The 26310-nt window shown below is 44.3% G+C and overlaps 1 protein-coding gene across 1 annotated transcript in view; it reads left to right on the forward strand.

The window, feature by feature from the left end:
• The window catches only part of LOC142908618 (uncharacterized), a 61132-nt gene that overhangs the window by 26430 nt on the left and 8392 nt on the right, over positions 1 to 26310 (forward strand). The window contains exons 2-3 of the mRNA XM_076059385.1: positions 6129 to 6783; positions 6855 to 7207. Of these exons, the coding sequence (XP_075915500.1) occupies positions 6129 to 6783; positions 6855 to 7207 (1008 nt within the window). The remainder of the gene's footprint in view (positions 1 to 6128; positions 6784 to 6854; positions 7208 to 26310) is intronic.

Here is a 26310-nt window from a genome sequence, read left to right on the forward strand (position 1 = left end):
CATCAAATCTTGAAGTACACGAGAGAACACACACGGGAGAGAAACCCTTCAAGTGCACTCTGTGCGGGAAGGCGTTTTCACAGTCACCACATCTTAAAGTACACCAGAGAACACACACGGGAGAGAAACCCTTCAAGTGCAGTGTGTGTGGGAAGGCGTTTGCAAAGTCATCTCATCTTGTAACACACCAGAGAATACACACAGGAGAGAAACCCTTCAGGTGCACTCTGCAGGAAGGCGTTTGCACATTCATAAAATCTTCAAGTACACCAGAGAACACAGAAGCATCAGAAGATCTGCAAGGAGTGGAGTCTGAAATCAGCTTGTGAAAGTCAAAGTGCCGCAATGAGCCCATCCCTCATGAAACACGAACCGGAAGAAAATCCCAACTTGGACACTTTTAAAGGTATCGAGGTGAAATATGAAGAGGTGATTGTGAAATATGAAGAGGTAATGGTGAAGAGGGAAGAGGTGATGGTGAAATGTGAAGATGAAGATTCAACTCCAAAATCGGACCTTCACATTGATGGAGGCAACGTAAAGCAGGAGGAGAATTCTGACTGAGGCAGAGCGAGGCAACTCCCAGCAATTCATGGAAGTGGAGGTGTGGGTGGACTTGCTCCTAGACAATACAAAGTCAAATGGAGACCCGATAGATGTGTAAGCTTGAGACGGTCACTACAATAGATGCACCTTTGTCACAGGCCTTTAATGAAAAGAATGTGAAGTTGAACACTCAATTCCTAGGTTCAACCTGCAGAGTAAGAGCGAGCGGCCAGTCTTTGTGGACCCGTGGATTGGGGAGATCTCTGACCAGGAGTGAGAGCCAAGAAGCCCCCAAGCATTCACTATGTTATAATAATTACATTTACTCGGTGCTTGCTTAATCGCCTCGGCAACTCGGAGTTTTGTATCTCGTCTGAAACACTCGAAGAGCATCCCCAAGTAGCAGCTGCCCCTGTGTGGCACAGGGTGGTGGCCCTGCACGGGCCTGCATTTATTTTTTCCGCCTGAGGACGACCGCTTGTGTTACGATCGAAACATCGTGATCTATTATTATTTTTTCTACCTACGTGACTTTACTGAAAGAACCAAAGAGTATGTGAACAAGAGGCTGTCAGTAGGGGGCGATGATTGATGTTTCATCTCAGTTTTGTAATTTGTCGCTAATGTTTAGAATTCGCCAGCATGCAATGGCCTACTCGTTTTGAATGACACAATAGTATGTTTTACATCCACTGTTTAGCTGACGGTGCATATTTTTTTAAATAGCTTTTTAATCAGATGTTATCTGATGCAGTAGACTTCACTGCAGTAATTAAATTTTGTTAAAATTCCAGTCAATAATTTAGAATGAACATCTTCTTTGGTTCTTTCGGTAAAGTCACGTAGAATGAGAATAAATTAATAAATTAATAAAATATCACAATAAAATTCTCACGACGTTTCGGCCACAACACAAGTGGCCGACAGGTTGAAAGGAACAGACCTGTCGGGACGACAGAGCTTCAATGAACGCTGTTAATATTCGTAGCGTCTTTTAAGCTGGTTTAGAGAGGTGAGGCACCTTGACAAAGGGGTTTACATATAAAACAGGAGAATTTTGCATTGAAATAGCTGAGTGATTAGCTTGTGACTGGTCATAGAAATAGACTGGTCATAGAAATAGCTTTATTGTGTTAGTTTATTAATTTATTATTTTATTCTCATATTCTCATTCTACGTGACTTAAGATGAATCCTTGCAGTCACGAAAGCTTTAAATCGAAATTTAGAATGAACACTTGTCTGATTTTGTGTGTACATGCATCACTTTATTTTTTATAAGGGTCAAATATTGAATAAGTGATGTTAGGACAAAGTGCGTGTGTTTTTGGAAGTAACCTGTACAGAGAACTCAGGTGAGACCCGTTGTTCTTGTGATACAGGTCAAAGGGTACTTTTGTGTTTCAGGAAGCATCTGGAGCAACTCATTGTCTTTGACATAGGAAGCACACTCGGATCATTCATCAGTTACAAGGCATACCACCTTAAAGTTACACGTAGAGGAGATACATTCTCTGCAACACGAATTATAATTTTGTCTTACGTGTTGACGTAGATTTTGTCGAACTTGGACTATAAATGCTCCTAGCTGATTAACGTCTGGATGTTCACAACCATGGCTTGAAGCAAGCCCCACTGCTGTTGAGACATTGTCCACCAAAACCGGTCCACAGTTGGCTTGCACACAGTGTACACACACACACAGTGTACACACACATAGTGTACACACACAGTGTATATACACAGTGTACACACACACACATAGTGTACACACAGTGTACACACACACACAGTGTACACACACACACAGTGTACACACACAGTGTCCACCAAAACCGGTCCACAGTTGGCTTCCACTGAAGCAATGCTGCAGTAATTATGGACTCGCACGAAGGCCATGGGATTTATATTTCGTGTTCAACATTCCTTTGTTTAGTGGAGAGACCGATTAAATTAAAGACGTCTTGTCAGCTGATCTTGTTCATATCTGCGTACATCGATATCCCACATTGCTTGCACGTACACACCACACGCAATTAAATCAATAAAAATAAGAACGACTTCCAGGCATTGCGAAGATCGAGGAATCTCTTTCAATGGAGCGAGTTCAGTGTGTTCGATTCAACATCTCTCTGTCTCTGTCCGTCTGTGTCATCTGTTTGCCTCTGTGTTTCTCTCTGCCTGTGTCTCTCTGTCATCTCTGTGTTCCTCTTGTCTGTGTCTGTCCGCCTGTCTTGTCTGTGTGTGTGTGTCTCCATCAGCGTCTATCCAACCGTATTCAACGACTGTCAGCAACACGCGCCCGGTCAACTTCCACGGCCCGCGACTCAAACTTGTTTATCTGTAACTTTCGCACCGTACGTAGCCAACCGTGTTAATCCATGGGTCTCTGTGTGTGTATATAACTTCTTTCGCACCATACCTAGCCAACCGTGTTAATCTATGGGTCTCTGTGTGAGTCTCTGTGTATCTGGAACTTATTTCGCACCGTACGTAACCGAACCTGCCCAGGAGGAGCGGCTGGTATCTGTGGAGCAGTGGGCTGGGTAAATCTGTGAGCAGGAGCGAGAGACAAGATCCCAAGCATTCACTACGTTATAAACAATATTTGCACTCATAAGTCGCTTGCCTAATTGCCTCAGCAACTCGGTGTTTCGTATCGAACCTCATCTCAAACAATGGAAGGGCGCCCCCTAGTGGCAGCTGCCCCTGTGTGGCACAAGGTGGCCCTGCACCGGCCTGCACGTGGACATGAGTCTGTCGGTAGGGGGCGATCATTGACGCGTCATCTCGCTTGTGGAGTTTCTGGATAGTGTTACTGGAATTGCCACAATTTTGACCGTGACACCAACATGCAATGTGCGTTGTGAGTGACACAGTGGTTTGTTTGACATCCGCTGTTAAGCAGACAGCGCATATTGTGGTGAATGTTACTGGGGTAGCCAGGTGTGCCTGTCGGATTTGAACTTTGAACCTCTGCAACAAATAGAGAATGCGCTACCATATTCCTGGTTCTTTCGGTAAAGTCACGTAGATAGAAAACAAAAAATAAACAAAATAAAAGATTTAAAAATGAAAAAGTTAATACTAATAACAAATAAAAATAATACATTTAAAAAAATAAATTGATGAGAAGATGCCATGGGTCTACTGACTCAGATGACTGGCCAATGCACCGCCTTTGCCCTCCACTACACACACACAGTGTGTACGTACACACACTGTACGTACACACTGTGTGTGTATGTGTACGTACGCACACACAGTGTGTGTGTACGTACGTACACTGTGTACGTACACATACACAGTGTACACACACACAGTGTGTGTGTGTGTACGTACACACACAGTGTGTACGTACACACACACAGTATATACACAATAATGTCCACGTTGTTGTTGCTGAGGTCACGCACCCAAGGGAGGGGGACAATGGAAAATGAAGCTAAATCAACTTAAACTCCATCCCCGCTCTGTGACGTCACCAGTCAGCATGACCTCATCAGCATGAAGTGCCAGCGGGAGGTGTACCTCGCTAGTGACGTCATGTCACCAAGGTATTCACACTCCCCCAACCCCGTCCACAGCGCTCTTGAGCGTGACGTCACCTCCGCTTGGGTCACTGCCGATATCAATCCAGTGGCAATCCTTATTTGGGCAAAGCTACGCCCAGTGACTGGCGGTTCATTAACATAATGTATCCGTTGAAGCCGTTTATTGCGACGGGTTCAGCAGCCACGCCCCATCCCTCGACATATGGGTCGGACTCATTAACATAATTTATTCAGTTACAGAGCGGCTCATGGGAGGGAAGTGTCTCTTACCCGGGAAGTGACGTCATGTTCCCTGCTACCGCGTGACATCGCGAGGTAACAGGAGGCTTCCGATCCGCGCTTGCACTGAAATCCGAGGTGAGAAATTCTCGTGGTGGTGGTTGTTGTTGTTTACCAAGGTAGAGCCTCTCTCGTAGGGATGTCAGTTGAGTAGCAGGTTGGAACTTTACAACGCGGGGCCTAGCCACGCGGGGCCTTGCCTCCTGCCCTCGCCTGATTGCATTCACTTTAATGATCTCGCTTAAGTTTAATTTGTCTTCACCCGGCTCGCCACTTTGTAACTTTGTTTTATTGTAAATATTCACGCAGTTTTTATTTTCTTTTGTTAGCAGGCCAAGCCCGCTTGAGCTGCTATACCGCTCTTGTTATCAGAAGAGACCTGCCCACAACAACACAAGGTGAGGCTTTGTCAACGTGTGAATGTTTTGACTTAAAACTTTGGTGACTGCAGGAATTAATATTCTTGGTTCTTGCGGTGAAGTCACGTAGATAGAAAATGAAATTAAAATAAAATGATTATTTTTCTTTTTTAAATGAAGCAAAACACCCCACAACGTTTCTATGGCAACATTAATGTTGAAGATGCGAGGGCTTACAGGAATGTTTGTGACATTTGCCCTCATTGCATGCCATGACAGTGCTGTTTGCACAGTCACACATAGTCACTGTAAGATGATTTGCTTGGTCGTGTTTTTGTTTTGTTGCTTGTTGTGGTTGCACCCGATTCAAGAGCCGAATGGCTCACGGGACTATAACCAAAATAAATCAAACTGAAAATCTAAAAACTGAAACCGCGTGATGAATTTGGGAAAGTTTTTCATTGCTTCTCCAAATATATATAAAAGGCAAAGTTGTGATTGTGTGTGTTGTCTGTTCAAAATGTTTAGCGTACTTCCCGACATGCAACAAACTGGAAATTTGCCATGTGGGTACTTTCCAGACTGTCCACCGTGCAAACATTATACAAATACACTTTTGTGTTGTTTTAGCGGGGGGGGGGGGGGAGCTCAATAATGTATAGATTTTTTGCACGGCAAGTGAGCTGTGACGTCAAATCTGTCACGTGACCCTCGCATGTGGAAGCGTCACGCATTGTAGTGTAGTGGTTAGCGTTGTGTATGTCTGTGTGTGTCTGTGTGTCTGTATGTGTCTGTGTGTGTCTGTGTGTGTGTGTGTGTCTGTGTGGGTCAGTTTGTGTGTGTGTGGAAGAGTAACGCATTGTAGTGTAGCGGTTAGCGCTACCCGGCGACCCAAGTTCGATTCCCGCTCACGGCCACCACCGGCGACGATTATTTGAACCGCTTCTGGGCCTCCTCTAGGTCGACTCAGCCTCAAACGAGTAACTGCTGTGGTGTGAACATCGCCACTGGGGAGACAAAGGCGGCCGGACGTGGTGGATCCAAGTCCCGGGCGAAGCCGCGTAGTACAGCTAGTCGTGAATATATGAATGAATATAGACGTGTAAGTCACGTGTGACTGTATATATGCATTCCTCCATGGCTCGATACTGACGTGTAGATGGTGTGGATATTCTTATTTTCTGTCTGCAGCTGACGCTGGTCTGATGGAGCAAAGGCCCTCAGTGCAGCAGCTCGGTACGACAAGTCAACAATGCGACCAGCGTGCATACAGCACGGATCGGACTGGAAATTTGACACAGCACCAGAGAACTCGCACAGGAGGGAAACCCTTCAAATGTACTGTGTGTGACAAGGCATTTTCAGATTCATTTGCTCTGAAAACACACCAGAGAACACACACGGGAGAGAAACCCTTCAGGTGCAGTGTGTGTGGGAAGACATTTTCAGATTCATCTACTCTTAAAAAACACCAGAGAACACACACAGGAGAGAAACCCTTCAGGTGCAGTGTGTGTGGGAAGACATTTTCACAGTCATCTCCTCTTGTAACACACCAGAGAACACACACGGGAGAGAAACCCTTCAGGTGCAGTGTGTGTGGGAAGACATTTTCAGATTCATATACTCTTAAAAAACACCAGAGAACACACACAAGAGAGAAACCCTTCAGGTGCAGTGTGTGTGTGAAGGCATTTTCATGGTCATGTGCTCTTAAAACACACCAGAGAACACACACGGGAGAGAAACCCTTCAGGTGCAGTGTGTGTGGGAAGACATTTTCATGGTCATCTGCTCTTCAAACACACCAGAGAACACACACGGGTGAGAAACCCTTCAAGTGCAGTGTGTGTGGGAAGACATTTTCAGATTTATCTACTCTTAAAACACACCAGAGAACACACACGGGAGAGAAACCCTTCAAGTGCAGTGTGTGTGGGAAGGCATTTCAATATTCATATAATCTTCAAAGACACCAGAGAACACACACGGGAGAGAAACCCTTCAAGTGCAGTGTGTGTGGGAATGCATTTTCACGGTCATCTTGTCTTAAAACACACCAGAGAACACACACGGGAGAGAAACCCTTCAAGTGCACTGTTGGAAGGCATTTCCAGATTCATATAATCTTCAAAGACACCAGAAAACACACACGGGAGAGAAACCCTTTAAGTGCAGTGTTTGTAGGAAGGCATTTTCACGGTCATCTGCTCTTAAAAAACACCATAGAACACACACGGGAGAGAAACCCTTCAAGTGCAGTGTGTGTGGGAAGCCATTTTCACAGTTATCTGCTCTTAAAACACACCAGAGAACACACACGGGGGAGAAACCCTTCAAGTGCACACTGTGTGGGAAGGCATTTTCACAGTCATCTGCTCTTAAAAAACACCAGAGGACACACACGGGAGAGAAACCCTTCAAGTGCAGTGTTTGCGGGAAGACATTTGCACATTCATCAAATCTTCAAGTACACCAGAGAACACAGAAGCATCAGAAGATCCACAAGGAGTGGCGTCTGAAATCAGCTTGTGAAAGTCAAAGTGCCGCAATGAGCCCATCCCTCATGAAACACGAACCGGAAGAAAATCCCAGCTTGGACACTTATGAAGGTATCGAGGTGAAATATGAAGAAGTGAAGGTGAAATATGAAGAGGTGATGGTGAAATGTGAAGAGGTGATGGTGAAGAGCGAAGAAGTGAAAGTAAAATGTGAAGGTGAAGATTCAACTCCAAAATGGGACCTTCACATCGTGAAGCAGGAGGAGAATTCTGACTGTGAGGCAGAGTGAGGCAACTCCCAGCAGTTTGTGGAAGTGGAGGTGTGGGTGGACTTCCTCCGAGGCAATCCAAAAAGTCAAGTGGAGACCCGGTAGATGTGTAAGCCAGAGACGATGTTGCTCCAATAGATGCACCTTCGTCACAGGCCTTTAATGACAAGAACGTGAAGTTGAACACTTTGTGGGCCCATGGGTTGGGTAGATCTGTAACCAGGAGCGAGAGACAATAAGCTCCCAAGCATTCACTATGTTATAACAATTGCATTTACACGGTGCTTGCTTTATCGCCTCAACAACTCAAAGTTTCGTGTCGTACCTCGTCTGAAACACTCGAAGAGCATCCCCAAGTAGCAGCTGCCCCTGTGTGGCACAAGGTGGTGGCCCTGCACCGGCCTGCATGTGGACAAGAGCCTGTCAGTAGGGGGCGATGATTGATGCGTCATCTCAGTTGTGTAGTTTGTAGGCAATCTTGATTCGAAGCTGTCGTGACTGCAGGAATCCACACTCTTGAGTTATTTCGGTAAAGTCACCACGTGGGTAGAAACATAATAGATCACGGCGTTTAGATCACAACACAAGCAATCGTCATCAGGTGGGACAACCACAGCAAGAGAAACTGCTGAAGTAGTAGGCGCCTACTCCAGCAGTTTCTTCTTCTTGCTGCTGTGCTTGTCCCACCTGATGACGATTGCTTGTGTTGCCATCGAAGTGCCGTCATCTATTATTTGTAGCGTAATGGTTTGAATTTGCTACATTTTGACCCAGGCGCCAGCATGCAACGGCCTGCTCGTTTTGAATGACGCAACAATAGTACGTTGTACATGCACGGTTAAGCAGACGGTGCGTATTTGTAAAATAACTTCTTGTTAATACGATGTAACGTGATGCAGTCAATTTCGCTGTAGAAATTCTATTTTGTTAATATGCCTGTCAATAATTTAGAATGAATACCGTGTCTGATTGTGCGCATGCATGTAACATTTTGTCTGAGGGTCAAACATTGAATAAGTGATGTTAGGACAAAGTGTGTGTGTGTTTGGAAGTAACCTGTACAGAGAACTCAGGTGAGACCCGTTGTTCTTGTGATACAGGTCAAAGGGTACTTTTGTGTTTCACGAAGCGTCTGCCTCTGGAGCAACTCATCGTCTTTGAAATAGGAAGCACGCTCGGATCATTCATCAGTTACAAGGCATACCACTTACAAGTTACACGTATAGGAGGAGGTACATTCTCTACAACACGAATTGTAGTTTTGTCTTGCGTGTTGACGTAGATTTTGTCTAACTAGGGCTAGGAATGGTCCTTGCTGATTCACGTCTGGATGTTCGTTACCTATCGGTTGAAGCAAACCCCACTGCTGTTGTTGAGACGCTGTGCACCATTTAATGGTCCAACACATTGACGGCCTTCAGGCCAGGAAAGTCACAACATTTGCACACGAAGGACGCATTCACGCAAGTACCCCATGCTCCGTTTTGAAGTTTTAAAATGAAACATCTTTGAATTGTGTTGTGTTTTGATTTAGATGATTTTATTTCTTCATTAAAAGCTTGTTTCCATTTACATCTGGAAGACTTCATTGAAAAGGACATTTCGTGTGAATTTTCTCTCGTCATTAAGTAGATGGCCTTGCCGGGGGTTCGGTTCAATGCGGACACACACAGTGTACACACACACAGTGTATACACACAGTGTACACACACACAGTGTACACAAACACAATATACACACAGTGTACACACACAGTGTATACACACAATGTACACACAGTGTACACCCACAATGTACACAGTGTACACACACAGTTTATACACACAGTGTACACACACAGTGTATACAGTGTACACAAACAGTACACACACAGTGTACACACAGTGTACATACAGTATATACACAGTGTACACACACAGGGTACACACACAGTGTATATATACACACAGTGTACACACACACAGTGACACACACAGTGTACACACGCAGGGTACACACACAGTGTACACACAGTGACACACAGTGACACACACAGTGTATACACACAGTGTACACACATAGTATACACACTGTATACACAATAATGTCCACGTTGTTGTTGCTGAGCTCACACACCCAAGGGAGGGAGCAATGGAAAATGAATCAAAATCAACTTAAACTCCAACTCTGTGACGTCACCACTCTGCATTACCTCATCGGCGTGAAACGCCAGGGGGAGGTGTACCTCGATAGTGACGTCATGTCACCAAGGTATTCATCCCTCCCCCGTCCACCGCGCTCTTGAGCGTGACGTCACCTCCGTTTGCGTCACTGCCGATATCGTTCCAGTGGCAATCCTTATTTGGGCAAAGCTACGCCCAGTGACTGGTAGCTCATTAACATAATGTTTCTGTTAAAGCCGTCGCGAGTTTATTGCGACGGGTTCAGCGCCCACGCCCCCATCGCTCGACATATGGGCCGGCCTCATTCACATAATTTATTCAGTTACAGAGCCTCTCGTGGGAGGGAAGTGACGTAATACTACTTCCTTCTGTCGCGAGGCAACAGGAAGCTGCCGTGTGCGCGCTTGCACTGAAATCCGAGGTGAGAAATTATCATCGTTGTGGTGGTGGTTGTGGTTGTTGTTGTTGTTTACCAAGGTAAAGCCTCGCTCTCTCTCGTAGGGATGTCAGTTGAGTAGCAGCGAGCATGGGAATCGATGTCCAGGTTGGAACTTTACAACGCGGGGCCTAGCCACGCGGGGCCTTGCCTCCTGCCCTCGCCTGATTGCGTTCACTTTAATTATCTCTCTTAAGTTTAATTTGTCTTCACCCGGCTCGCCACTTTGTAACTTTGTTTTATTGTCAATATTCACGCAGTTTTAATTTTTTTTCACCAGGCCAAGCCCGCTTGAGCTGCTATACCGCTCTTGTTATCAGAAGCGACCTGCCCACAACAACACAAGGTGAGGCTTTGTCAACGTGTGTGAATGTTTTGACTTAAAACTTTGGTGACTGCAGGAATGAATATTCTTGGTTCTTTCGGTAAAGTCACGTAGATAGAAAATAAAATAATAATAAAAAATGAAAAAAAATAATAAAGTAATAAACCCACGACGTTTCGATCGCAACACTGTTATTTTTATTTTCTATCTACGTGACTTTACTGAAAGAACCAACAATACGTGTGTCAATGTAGCTATCGGTCAAAGACGCTAAGCGCGTGCCGCTGTTGACTCTGAATGTGTGGAGGGGACCACCTTCACCACGGGGAGAGAGAGACAGAGACACGGATAGCCTCGGCTATGTTGATTGATCCTCGATTCATTACTTGGTGGAGTGAGGAAGAATTAATGCTGAGCAGATGAAGGTGGCCAGGCATGGTGCTGGTCACACCACCACCTGTTTACTCATGGCAGTGTGTGACAGTGTCAAGTTTGTGTTTGCAGTAAAGGCTATTAACTCTGTTGAACACGGAGGTTATATCAAAACAATAGTTTATTTTTGTTTTCCTCTGGAACTCTTTATACGAATGGAAACAGGAGGTGAACACAGCACACACATGCAGCTGAAGTCGGATCTGTTCATCCCCAGCATTCAAGGACATCTGAGCCTGGATTCACAACTCTAAGTTGCGATTGAACATTAATTTATGCATTTATGCATAACACAAATAGTATTGTTTTCAACACCCTTTGCTATGTCAGCTGAATTTAGCTCTCATAAATATTCCTTTGTAGTCAGACAGCCGAAATTGTGTGCTTAGAGTTTTGGGTTAACATTCATCTTGAAGATATGAAGGCTTCCAGGCATATTCATGACATTTTCCCTCTCATTGTGTGCCATAACAGCACGTGGAGAGAAACCCTTCAGGTGCACTCTGTGCAGGAAGGCGTTTGCACGTTCATCAAATCTGATGAATTTGGGAAACTTTTTCACTACATCATGAATATATTAATAAGTATAGACGTGTAAGTCACGTGTGCATTCCTCTGTGCCTGACGTGTAGATGGTGTGGATATTCTTTTTTTCTGTCTGCAGCTGACGCTTTCTCTGCAGAATTGGTCTGATGGAGCAAAGGCACTCAGCGCAGCTCGGTACGACAAGTCAACAATGCGACCAGCGTGCATACAGCACGGACCGGACTGGAAATCTGACACGGCACCAGAGAAGTCACACAGGAGAGAAACCCTTCAAATGTACTGTGTGTAACAAGGCTTTTGCATGGCCATCAGTTTTTCAGAACCACCAGAGAACGCACACGGGAGAGAAACCCTTCAAGTGCACTGTGTGTGGGAAGGCATTTTCAGATTTATCTACTCTTAAAAAACACCAGAGAACACACACAGGAGAGAAACCCTTCAAGTGCAGTGTGTGCGTGAAGGCGTTTACACAGTCATGTAATCTTGTAACACACCAGAGAACACATACGGGAGAGAAACCCTTCAGGTGCACGATGTGCGGGATGGCGTTTACACAGTCATGTAATCTTGTAAAACACCAGAGAATACACACGGGAGACAAACCCTACAAGTGCAGTGTGTGCGTGAAGGCATTTGCACAGTCATCTGATCTTGTAACACACCGGAGAACACACACGGGAGAGAAACCCTTCAGGTGCACGATGTGCAGGATGGCGTTTACACAGTCAAGTAATCTTGTAACACACCAGAGAACACACACGGGAGAGAAACCCTTCAAGTGCAATGTGTGCGTGAAGGCATTTTCACGGTCATCTAATCTCGTATTACACCAGAGAACACACACGGGAGAGAAACCCTTCAAGTGCAGTGTTTGTGGGAAGGCATTTTCACAGTCATCTGCTCTTAAAAAACACCAGAGAACACACACGGGAGAGAAACCTTTCAGGTGCACTCTGTGCGGGAAGGCGTTTGCACGTTCATCAAATCTTGAAGTACACCAGAGAACACACACGAGAGAGAAACCCTTCAAGTGCAGTGTGTGCGTGAAGGCGTTTGCACAGTCATCTGCTCTTGTAAAACACCAGAGAACACACACGGGAGAGAAACCCTTCAGGTGTACTCTGTGCAGGAAGCCGTTTGCAGATTCATCAAATCTTCGAAGACACCAGAGAACACAAAAGCATCGGAAGATCCACAAGGAGCGGAGTCGGAGTCTGAAATCAGCTTGTGAAAGTCAAAGTGCCACAATGAGCCCATCCCTCATGAAACACGAACCGGACGAAAATCCCAGCTTGGACACTTTTAAAGGTATCGAGGTGAAATATGAAGAAGTGATGAGCGAAGAAGTGAAGGTAAAATGTGAAGATGAAGATTCAACTCCAAAATGGGACCTTCACATCGTGAAGCAGGAGGAGAATTCTGACTGTGAGTCAGAGTGAGGCAACTCCCAGCAGTTTGTGGAAGTGAAGGTGCGGGTGGACTTGCTCCTAGACAATACAAAGTCAAGTGGAGACCCGGTAGATGTGTAAGCCAGAGACGATGTCGCTACAATAGATGCACCTTTGTCACAGGCCTTTAATGACAGGAATGTGAAGTTGAACACTTTGTGGGCCCGTGGGTTGGGTAGATCTCTAACCAGGAGCAAGAGCCAATAAGCTCCCAAGCATTCACTATGTTTTTTTCTTTGGTTCTTTCGGTAAAGTCACGTAGAATGAGAATAAAATAATAAATTGATAAAATAAAATAACACAATAATATTCTCACTGTCTGGTAGGACAGTCTCGTCCCTTCACCTGATGAAGGCCGCTTGTGTTGTGGCCGAAACGTCGTGAGAATATTATTGTGTTATTTTATTTTATCAATTTATTATTTTATTCTCATTCTACGTGACTTTACCGAAAGAACCAAAGAAGATGAATCATTGCAGTCACGAAAGCTTTAAATCGAAAAATTCACTATGTTATCATAATTGCTTTTACATGGTGCTTGCTTAATCGTCTCAGCAACTCAGAGTTTTGTATCTCATCTCAAACGCTCGAAGAGCATCCCCAAGTAGCAGCTGTCCCTGTGTGGCACAAGGTGGTGGCCCTGCACCGGCCTGCATGTGGACAAGAGCCTGTCAGTAGGGGGCGATGATTGATGTGTCATCTCAGTTGTGTAGTTTGTAAGTAATGTTTAGAATTTGCTACATTTTCACTCAGATGCCAGCATGCAATGGTCTACTCGTTTTGAATGACACAATAGTATGTTTTACATACACTGTGAAGCAGACTGTGCAACTTTTTTTTTAAAGCTTGTTAATACAATGTAACGTGATGCAGTATATTTCACTGAAGTAATCCAATTTTGTTAATATGCCTGTCAATAATTTAGAATGAATACTTGTTTGATTTTGTGCATACTTGTAACATTTGATCTGTAAGGGTAAAACATTGAATAAGTGATGTTAGGACAAAGTGTGCGTGTCTGTTTGGAAGTAACCTGTACAGAGAACTCAGGTGGGACCCGTTGTTCTTGTGATACAGGTCAAATGGTGTTTTTGTGTTCCACGAAGCATCTGGAGCAACGCATTGTCTTTAAAATAGGTAGCACGCTCGGATCATTCATCAGTTACAAGGCATACCACTTAAAAGTTACACGTATAGGAGGAGGTACATTCTCTACAACACGAATTGTAGTTTTGTCTTACGTGTTTATGTAGATTTTGTCTAACTGGGACTAGAAATGTGCCTTGCTGATTGACGTCTGGATGTTCGTACCTATTGGATGAAGCAAACCCCACTGCTGTTGTTGAGACGCTGTGCACCAATAATGGTCCAACACATTGACGGCCTTCAGGCCAGGAAAGTCACAACATTTGCAAACGAAGGACGCATTCACGCAAGTACCCCATACTCCGTTTTGAAGTTTTAAAATGAAACATCTTTGAATTGTGTTGTGTTTTGAATTAGATAATTTTATTTCTTCATTAAAAGCTTGTATCAATTTACATCTGGAAGACTTCATTGAAAAGGACATTTCGAGTGAATTTTCTCTCAACGTTATGTAGATGGCCTTGCCGGGGGTTCGGTTCGATGCTGACTTTCACCTGTTTGGGATTGTGGGATCGAAATAAGGCGACACGGAGCTGCTGGCCGTGCGAGAATACCGCTGTCTGCAGATCGATTCCAAAGTAATCGAACGTCTGTCCCTGCGCCTCCGTCGTCCATGCAGGGGGTGCGTAGGTTTGCAGCGCCCCCTGCATGAAAACGACAGAAAGTGCAGCGCTCATCACAGATAGATAAAGTTGTGTGCTTATATTTAAAATGTTATTCTTTTATAAGGTGATGTTGAAATCGAAAAGTGTTTAGCCAGTTGATGATTTCAATCAGATTGATTCATTTATTATGAACCATATATCTGAGCTTTTGTTGTCCTGTTGAGATAAAGTTGTAAAAAGTCCGTGACTATAACTTCGCTCAATATTGTAAACGTGTTTCTATTATTTAGTTATTGTTTAATACAAAGTACTTCATATAATGGGTTTAAAGATGTATTTGAATGGCACGTTCGTTGTTCCGGTGTTTAATGGCTTGGACGTCATGGCAAATGGCTTCCATCGATGTGGAAGTCAATGGTGGATGATAATTTGACATTTCGGTGTTGATTTGGAGTAGATTGTTTAACTGTTGCATACCGGGTGGTGAAATGCTTTGCCGAGTACCTGAACTGTTTGACCAAGTGAATTCATGAAGAGTTCGATACGAGTTTGAGCGTTAATATTCTTGCGGAACGACAAAGATCTGATATTTTAAAGATTCCTGATCGTACGTTTATTGCGACAATGTTCACGGGGAACACGTGTGGAGGCGAGTTCCGGGTGAAGTCTCCCCTTACCTGGCAACCATGGTGGCTGTCCGCTGATCACTCTCGCTCCGTCACAGCTACGAGCTGTAGGGACAGGATTCTCCACCCTGGCGCTGTTTTAATTCACAGCACCAAGAGTGGAGAGCCTCATCCCTGCAGTTCCCTCCTGTTGTGCCGCATCATTTACCGCGTAACGAGGCAACGTTTTCATTAGTGCGTTCCACTACACACCCACACGAGCGAACCATGTGCAACAGTGTGCGTACATACAGACACGAACAAACACGCGGGTGCACATACACACACGAGCGCTTACTTGCAAACACGGACGAGTGGAGATGCACGCACGAGTGTGGTCACCACCTGTATAGCTACACTAGTCACGTGATAACTAGTATACTAAACTATACACTACACTATACACTACACTATACACTACTATAGACTATACACTACACTATACTAAACTATACACTATACACTACACTATACACTACACTACTATACACTCCACTACTATACACTACACTATACACTACACTACTATACACTACACTATACACTACACTAAACACTATTATACACTACACTATATACTACTATACGCTACACTATACACTATGCTACTATACACTACACTATACACTACTATACACTACACTATACACTACACTACTATACACTACTATACACTCCACTATACACTACTATACACTACACTATACACTATACTTTACACTACACTATACACTACACTATATACTACACTATATACTACACTATACACTACACTATACACTACACTACTATACACTACTACACACTAGTGCTGCACTAGTCCCCAAACTGCAAAGACAAAGGCTCCCCAATGTAGACTGACGCATCCACAGACCCACACATGGACCCACGGACTCGCACAGAAACCCACGGACTCATCGACTCCCACTGGGCGTGCGCTGTTAGCGAGCACCGGTGAGGGTCGCAATGGAACAACACCAGGGGCTGGTGTGGACAGAACCACGGCTGGCCGCTCGTCTCTCAAATTCTGATGTTAGCACCCCCACCCACCTCACCACCTCCTTAATTATGGCTGAGTCCACCTAAGTGACGCTCAGGACTGCTTCAGGTAAGGGGCCGACCTTAAATGACGTCACGTGATTTTAGAGGATTTTTGACCCCCCATCGTCACACGACGTCACACGACGTCACACAAAGTCAGACCCCTCCCCCTCAATTATGACGTCACAAAGTTCTGACCCCCTCCCCCCCCCAAAAAAAAACATGCTTCAAATCCCTTTAAACTATTGTCATTGTAGTGCGTATTTAATGTAGCGCAGCACTCTGATGTTGTAGGTAGAAAACATTACAAAGTCTATTTAATCAAGTAGAACGTGTTTATATTTATTTAAAGTTGCGCAATTTGATGTGACGTCACGTTTCTCAAACCCCCCCCCCCCCCCCCTTGTCACACATCGTCACAAACGTCTGACCCCGCCCCCCCCCTCTAGGTGCGTGACGTCATTCACGGACGGCCCCTAATTGTCGCTGGTATTGGCCGTGAGCGAGAATGGCGCAGCGCCACTAACCGCTACGCCGTGATGGTGCCCTTACCTGCGTGAACGGAGACGCGGTCAGACGATGGGTGAGCCGCTGGTGCGGGCAGGACGAGTGATCTCGGGCGTACCTCCTGACGTGGAAGGCGAGGGAGGTCGGAGTGCGCGTGTGAAGAGAGACGGCAAGGGGCGGGAGGAGAGGGGGGCGATCGGACGGAGCGGAAGCAGGAGGACGAGGGCAGGAGAGGCAGCGGAGCCGTGGAGGAGTCTGGGCGCACTTGATGGTGAAAGTTGACGTGGACGCACGCTGCAGAAGAGAAGAAAATCTTCACGCTCGGCGCCACACACAGCCAGACGTAGCTCACCTCATCCATCTTGCTGACGATGTGTAGGACGACTAGACTCTGGTTGTCTTGTAGCTCTGTGGAAAGAAGGAGAGGTAGCAGGTACCACCACAGTCAGTATGCACTGCTGTAATCATAGCAGGTACCACCACAGCAATATGCACTGCTGTTATAGCATAAAAAAATATAACGATACTATCATAGAATGTTAACTAAACGAGCATACATTTGTAACTAATTTAGGATAAACATTAAACTTAATGAGTATGGATAAATATACTGCATTAGCATACAGATTAAAATTAATTAGCATAGGGCAACCGTTGACCAATCGCTGCGCACCACCGCCGGAGACGCGCCCAGGTTTGCCTCTCGACCAATCGGATCGCTGGCCCTCCCCCCCTCCCCACTTTGGCATGCGGCGACCAATCAGATCGCGGGGAGGACGCTACCATTTTTAATGCCCTACACGCTGAACGCCGCGCGCCCATGTGCGTGTGAGTGTTTAGTTTTGTTTTAATTATTTTAATCATTAAAGTTCGCGAGTGTCAAGGTAAGCTACGTTGACTTTTTTATTTTAAAAGCATTTTCTCAAGAGAACCGTTGTTGCTGCGGCTGTTGTTGTGAAAGGCCCGGTACACCCTGAGGCCTTGCCTAGACTAGGACAGCCTTGATGTCACGTGGGTCCACACTCTTTGCGTCTTTCGGTGAAGTCACTGAGGTAGAAAATAAAATGTATTTAATTTAATTACATTTTATTTTATACCTACGTTAAATTTGATTTAAAAAAAATAATTTAATTAAAATATATTTTATACCTACGTTAAATTTAATTTAAATTTGTAATAAATTAAAATGTATTTATTTTGTTTCATTGCTACGTTAAATTAAATTGATTTTTTTTATAAATTAAATTTATTTAAATTACATTTATTTAATGCCTACGTTTAATTTAATTTTTAAAATAAATTACATTATTTAAATTAATTTTATTTCATACCTACGTTAAATTAAATTTTAAATAAATTAAATTATTTTATTTAAATTAAATTTATTTTATTTAAATTTATTTTATACCTACGTTAAATTAAATGAAATGTTTTAATAAATAAAATTGAATTTTATTTAAATAAAATTTATTTTATTTCATACCTACACATGTACAGTCATTTTAACTGCTCTGACTGCTACAAGCTAAGTGCGGCCTGGAATCGTATTATTAAGTAATACATTTTACAATTACAATTCCCTATAGAGGAACCCCATACTAATGAACTGACTACGTATCTATATAATTAAAAGACCGCACGCAGATATCGCAAAAGCGGACCCCGTTGTCAATGATATAATTCGATGTACGTACAGCAGTTGCTGCACGTACATCATTAAAATGACACCGATTGTAATACGTCACCAAAGACACAATTTTAATTTGACCCCCGGGTCTGATCGCGTTAACTGTGCAGGTGGCGGGTCGAGAGGTTACTTGCACGTGTGTGCAGCTTGTTGAATATTGACGTGCGATGACTTGTGGAGAGGAAGAATGATGATGATGGCGATGCAAGTCTTGAAGTCTGACGCTGTTCTCCGAGTCGTGTAGCCGACCGCGTGCGACTTTGGGGATTGCGTAATGTCATTTTAGTTTCCTCTGTGGAACTTTTTATTTTGTTGATTATAACGATGTAACTAACGTAGGGCGGGCTTGGGAGCGGCGTTGACGATGTGTTTTGGCGTTGCACCAACCAGCACCTTTGCATTCAGAAGTTGGAGGTGCTTTGATTGTTACAGCGAGAGGTGGAATCATCACCACCATGGGTTTTAAGTGGGCACGGAGCCCGTCAAGGGAATGGGTAGGTAGAGGAATGGGGTTGGAGAGTATACACAACTTGCATTTCTAGTCATTTCAACAATTTATGGGCATGCGCATCATTAACAGTATCCTGATTGATGAGCAAAACAAAATCATCAATCTATTGTCATAAATGATTCCGAAATATCAATAGTCCTGCTCAAAACCGCATTCCTATTGCTATAAAAAATCATTGCACCCCCATTCATGATGACAATTCCAATGTGGTCATTATGATGCTCAGAATTACACTTATATTCTCAGAATCATGAACATTTATTAAAACAGCAGTGTGCTCAAAATGCTCATTTAACAATTTCAACATGTACACAATCAATTCCAAGATTCTAATCAAAGTAAGTCCTATGTATCGTGGTGTTTTCATGCTTATACATTATTGCGCCCCCCCAAAAAAAATATACAAAAGTCTATTTTTATAATGTTTGCATGGTGTACAGTCTGGAAATTACCCACATGACAAATTTCAAGCTTGGTGCGTGTCGGGAAGTACGCTAAACATTTTGAACAGACGCACACATTCACAACTTTGCCTTTGGTATATATATATGGAGATTAGTAATAAATTGTTAATTTAACTACTTTCAAGTTGACGGATTGGAAATAGGAATAGGACTGGCTCACCACGGGGCTTATCGCGTGGTATCTGGGCACTTTATTTGAAACGTAAACCCCACAGTTTGTGAGTACAATTCCTCGCAAGTTGCGTCCACACAGACAGACAGACAATGAGGTTTCTAGGTAAGAGTAAGAAATGAATCCACGTGTCGTGGAGAGACGAGAGAGCCAAGAGGTCACCTCGGGAGACGGGGCGGCACGTCAACCTTAGTCACGTGACGGAAGGAGTGTGGGCGTGCCGTGCGTGTGTGTCGTGTACTGTGTGTGTGTACTGTGCGTGTGTACTGTGTGTGTGTGTGGTGTGCGTGTGTGTACCGTGCGTGTGTGTGTACTATGCGTGTGTACTGTGTGTGTGTGTGTACTGCGTGTGTGTGTACCGTGCGTGTCGTGTGTGTGTACCGTGTATGTGTACTGTGTGTGTGTGTACTGTGTGTGTGTGTACCTTGTGTGTGTGTACCGTGTGTGTGTACTGTGCGTGTGTGTGTACTGTGCGTGTGTGTGTACCGTGCGTGTGTGTGTGTACCGTGCATGTGTGTGTACTGTGAGTGTGTGTGTGCGTGTGTGTGTACTGTGCGTGTGTGTGTACTGTGCATGTGTGTGTACTGTGCGTGTGTGTGTACCATGCGTGTGTGTGTGTCGTGCGTGTGTGTACTGTGCATGTGTGTGTACTGTGCGTGTGTGTGTGCGTGCCGTGCGTGTGTACTGTGCGTGTGTGTGTGTACTGTGCGTGTGTGTCGTGCGTGTGCATCGTGTGTGTGTACTGTGTGTGTGTACTGTGTGTGTGCTGTGTGTGTGTGTGTACTGTGTGTGTGTGTACTGTGTGTGTACTGTGTGTGTGTACTGTGTGTGTGTGTAACGTGTGTGGCGGTAGTCTAGCAGTTAGTACGCTGCTCTACGAACATAACGACCCGAGTTTGATTCCCGCTCACAGCCAACACCCAGTGACGATTATTTTAACCGGTTCTGGGCCTCCCCTAGGTCGTCTGAGCCTCAAGTGAGTACCTGCTGCGGTGTGTAAACATCGCTACTGGGGAGACAAAGGCGGTCGGGCACGGTGCTGGCCACCCACCCCCTCGTGTACCGTTCCGGCCTTCATAGGTGGCGCTGCTACTTGCTAACAGCACTTGCCCCAACAGTCTGTTAAGGCTACACGGGGGATCTTTGTCTTTGTATCACCACCCAGGAGTCACGGAGCTTTTGAGGCTCCGAGCCACGTGGGGATCCACAACAGCGTGAGGCGGTGCCACTCACAGGTGAGACTCGGGGATATGTGATTTCTAATCGATAGCCATCCGTCAGTTAACCCATCGCAACTGCTGAGTCTGTCACGCGACTTCCTCCTTCCAGCGAGCCTTTGACGCTTCACGTGGCCTCAAAGTGTACACAGTGTGTACGTATACACAATAATGTCCACGTTGTTGTTGCTGAGTTCACGCACTCAAGGGAGGGGGCAATGGAAAATGAATCTAAATCAACTTAAACTCCATCCCCCATGACCTCATCGGCATGAAGTGCCAGCGGGAGGTGTACCTCGATAGTGACGTCATGTCACCAAGGTATTCACACTCCCCCAACCCCGTCCACGGCGCTCTTGAACGTGACGTCACCTCCGCTTGGGTCACTGCTGATATCAATCCAGTGGCAATCCTTATTTGGGCAAAGCTACGCCCAGTGACTGGCGGTTCATTAACAATGTATTTGTTGAAGCCGTCGAGAGTTTATTGCGACGGGTTCAGCAGCCACGCCCCTTCCCTCGACATATGGGCTGGGCTCATTAACATAATTTATTCATATTCTTAGTTTTTTCGGTAAAGTCACATTGAAGAGAAACAACAAAATAACAAAATATATATAAAACAATAAAAAAAATTTTCACGACGTTTCGACCATAACTCAAACGGTCATCATCAGGTGTGTCGGTTTGCATAAATCAGACTTATACGCACAGAACTAGATCAGTTAGACAAGACACTCTACAAATCACACTTATCATTGACGGCAATAATGTCCACATCGGATTGGGAACATGTAGACAATATGACTGCCTCTTCAGCTGCTACTATGTCGACTAAATGTAAGGAAAACCTGATTTCCAAATTTAACCTCCTCTTCAGCAAAAGACCGGACCCACACACCAAAAAGTTAGACGTTAATAAAGTCGTAATTAATCGCTGTAACAGTTCTATTTCCGATGGTCTGAAATCCGTTTTAGCTAAAGGTCTAAACTTTGCAGTCACACCTAAACACATACCAGTTAATGATATAATTGCCTAAGTAGACGTTGCTCTCAGGGGCCTGGGTCACATCGCTGCAGACGTAGCAAGATCTGAAATCGCTGCAACCCTCAAAAACGCTAAGATGCCAGCTAGCAACCTCAGCAAAGATGAGCGTTTTGAATTATATAAATTAAAAAAGAGGAATGATATTGTAGTTCTCTCAGCTGACAAAGGCAATGCTACTGTCATCATCGATAAAATAGAATACAACAACAAAATTAAAGAATTACTCGACGATGGTAGTTATACAAAAATAAAAAGAGAACCCACCAACAGCCTCGTCACACAAACCAACAAAATAATTTCTGATTCAACCGCATTAATTGATCAATCTAAACAGTTTTCGTTGAAACCTTCTGCTGCCAGGCCACCAAGATTATACGGCTTACCAAAAATACATAAAGTTGATACACCTCTTCGTCCCATAGTCTCTACTATCAGCTCCCCCACCTACAAACTAGCTCGTTTTTTGTCTGAAATCCTGCGTCCTTTCACTGGAAAGACCACCTCTGCGGTACAAAATTCTACTCACCTGGTATCAACAATCAAGGGTATTTCCCTGTCCCCAGACGACCTGCTTGTCAGTTTTGATGTAGTTTCCTTATTCACCAAGGTTCCTGTACCTGACACCATTGCCATCATTGAAGACTTGGTTCATCAAGGACTAAACACTGAGGTACCCCAACTGGTGAGACACTGTTTAACCAATACATACTTCACTTGGAATGGAACTTTCTACAAACAAACTGAGGGCACCCCAATGGGCTCCCCCCTTTCTCCAGTTATAGCTAACATTTTCATGGAGAAATTTGAGACTGACGCCATCCAGACTGCCACTCTGCGCCCAACCTTATGGAAGAGGTACGTGGATGACACTTTTGTCATCTGGCCACATGGCCGGCCTGCTCTAGACCAATTCTTCGACCACATCAATTCCATACACCCAGCCATCAGATTTACCATGGAAGTCGAAATAGATGGCAAGATATCTTTTTTGGATGTCCTAATTAAAAAGAGACCTAATGGTTCAATGAGCCACTCTGTCTACAGGAAAGCTACCCATACGGATGCTTATCTGAAACCGGATTCCCACCACCATCCATCACAGAAGAATTCTCTCATCAAGACTCTATCATAGAGCCCAATGCATATCCGACCAGGAACACATAAGCAGTGAACTCAAGCACGTACACCAAGCTCTTAGGGCTAATGGTTACTCCGACTATACAATCCGCAAAGCTATCACTCAAACCATGAAGAAGAACCCTCTTGAGGAGCCTTTCAAAACCATCACTTTACCCTACATTGCTGGGATCACAAAAAAGATCTCCAAAATCTTGAATAAACACAAGATCCAGGTCCGTTTCAACACATAACATAAAATCCGTGATCTGGTTCCGTCTGTAAAAGATGTGATTCCGGACATACAATACCCTGGTGTCTACAAACTAAGTTGCCTCTGTGGTAGTAGTTACATTGGAGAAACCAAACGCCATGTCTCGGACCGCATTCGTGAACATAAAGCAGACCTTAAACACGGTAGGACCAACACCTCGGCCGTAGCAGATCATTGTTCTAATTCAGTAGGCTCACATGCCATTGACTTTTCCAAGACGGAGGTTCTTTGTAAGCCATCTGGCTTCCATGAGAGATTCGTTCATGAGGCTATCCACATATACAAGCACAGAGACAATTTCAACCGAGAAGATGGATTCTATCTTAGCAATCATTGGAAAGATTTGATAAATCATTTCAGTTCTTGATTGATTGTTCACGCTTACAGTGGCTTTCAGACAGCATACATTATAAAAAAAATTCGTCTCCCCCCTCCTCTTTAAAAAAAAAATAGATGGACTAGTCCTGGGCAAACTGCCAATCGCTGCGCGTGACGCCAACGTTTTTTTTAAAATAAATGTGCCGTTTTAAAAATAAATTTATGCAAACCGACACACCTGATGATGACCGTTTGAGTTATGGTCGAAACGTCGTGAAATTTTTTTTATTGTTTTATATATATTTTGTTATTTTGTTGTTTCTCTTCAACGTGAATTTACCGAAAAAACTAAGAATATGAATTACTGCAGTCACGAAAGCTTTAAATCAAAATATAATTTATTCAGTTACAGAGCCGCTCATTGTGGGAGGGGCGTGTCTCTTACCCCGGAAGTGACGTCATGTTACCTGCTGCCGCGTGACGTCGCTAGGTAACAGGAGGCTGCCGATCCGCGCTTGCACTGAAATCCGAGGTGAGAAATTCTCATGGTGGTGGTGGTGGTTGTTGTTGTTGTTGTTTACCAAGGTAGAGCCTCTCTCTCTCGTAGGAATGTCAGTTGAGTAGCAGCGAGCATTGGAATCGATGTCCAGGTTGGAACTTTACAACGCGGGGCCTAGCCACGCGGGACCTTGCCTCCTGCCCTCGCCTGATTGCGTTTACTTTAATTATCTCGCTTAAGTTTAATTTGTCTTCACCCGGCTCGCCACTTTGTAACTTTGTTTTATTGTAAATATTCACGCAGTTTTTATTATTTTCACCAGGCCAAGCCCGCTTGAGCTGCTATACCGCTCTTGTTATCAGAAGCGACCTGCCCACAACAACACAAGGTGAGGCTTTGTCAAAGTGTGTGAATGTTTTGACTTAAAACTTTGGTGACTGCAGGAATTAATATTCTTGGTTCTTTCGGTAAAGTCACGTAGATAGAAAATTAAATAAAAATAACAGATAATAAATGAAAATAAAAATAAAAAAAATTGAAAATGAAGCAAAAAACCCACGACGTTTCGATCGCAACACAAGTGGTCTTTATCTTATTAAATTTAATCTGTTATTTTTATTTTCTATCTACGTGACTTTACTGAAAGAACCAACAATACGTGCGTCAATGTCTATCGGTCAAAGACGCTAAGCGCGTGCCGCTGTTGACTCTGAATGTGTGGAGGGGAACACCTTCACCACGGGGAAAGAGAGACAGAGCCACGGATAGCCTCGGCTATGTTGATTGATCCTCGATTCATTACTTGGTGGCGTGAGGAAGAATTAATGCTGAGCAGATGAAGGTGGCCAGGCATGGTTGTGGTCACACCACCACCTGTTTACTCATGGCAGTGTGTGACAGTGTCAAGTTTGTGTTTGCAGTAAAGTCTATTAACTCTGTTGAACACGGAGGTTATAGCAAAACAATAGTTTATTTTTGTTTTCCTCTGGAACTCTTTGTAAGAATGGAAACAGGAGGTGAACACAGCACACACATGCAGCTGAAGTCGGAACTGTTCATCCCCAGCATTCAAGGACATCTGAGCCTGGATTCACACCTGAGTTGCGATTGAACGTTAATGCATTTCTGCATAACAGAAATAGTATTTTCAACACCCTTTGCTATGTCAGTCGAATTTAGCTTTCATAAATATTCTTTTTGTAGTCAGACAGCCGAAATTGTGTGCTCGGAGTTTTGGGTTAACATTCATTTTGAAGATATGAGGGCTTCCAGGCATATTTATGACATTTGCCCTCTCATTGTGATGAATTTGGGAAACGGTTTCACTACATCATGAATATAGTAATAAGTATAGACGTGTAAGTCACGTGTTACTGTGTATATATGCATTCCTCTGTGCCTCGAAACTGACTTGTAAATGGCGTGGATATTCTTATTTTCTGTCTGCAGCTGACGCTTCCTCTGACGCTTCCTCTGCAGAATTGGTTTCATGGAGCAAAGGCAGCAGCTCGGTACGACAAGTCAACAATGCGACCAGCGTGCATACAGCACGGACCGGACTGGAAAATTGACACAGCACCAGAGAACTCACACAGGAGAGAAACCCTTCAAATGCAGTGTGTGTGACAAGGCATTTGCATGGCCATCAGTTCTTGAGACCCACCAGAGAACACACACGGGAGAGAAACCCTTCAAGTGTACTCTGTGCGGCAAGGCATTTTCAGATTCATGTTATCTTGTAATACACCAGAGAACACACACGGGAGAGAAACCCTTCAAGTGCAGTGTTTGTGGGAAGACATTTTCACGGTCATCTGTTCTTAAAAAACACCAGAGAACACACACGGGAGAGAAACCCTTCAAGTGTACTCTGTGCGGCAAGGCGTTTTCAGATTCATGTCAACTTGTAATACACCAAAGAACACACACGGGAGAGAAACCCTTCAAGTGCAGTGTTTGTTGGAAGGCATTTTCACGGTCATCTACTCTTAAACAACACCAGAGTACACACACAGGAGAGAAACCCTTCAAGTGTACTCTGTGCGGGAAGGCGTTTTCAGATTCATGTCATCTTGTAACACACCAGAGAACACACACGGGAGAGAAACCCTTCAGGTGCACTCTGTGCGGGAAGGCGTTTGCACATTCATCAAATCTTAATGTACACCAAAGAACACACACGGGA

The sequence above is a fragment of the Petromyzon marinus genome, unplaced genomic scaffold (genome assembly GCF_048934315.1).
Source record: "Petromyzon marinus isolate PM22_M1 ecotype Great Lakes invasive population unplaced genomic scaffold, UKy_Petmar_22M1.pri1.0 PM_G_Scaffold_10, whole genome shotgun sequence".
Taxonomy (NCBI): domain Eukaryota; kingdom Metazoa; phylum Chordata; class Hyperoartia; order Petromyzontiformes; family Petromyzontidae; genus Petromyzon; species Petromyzon marinus.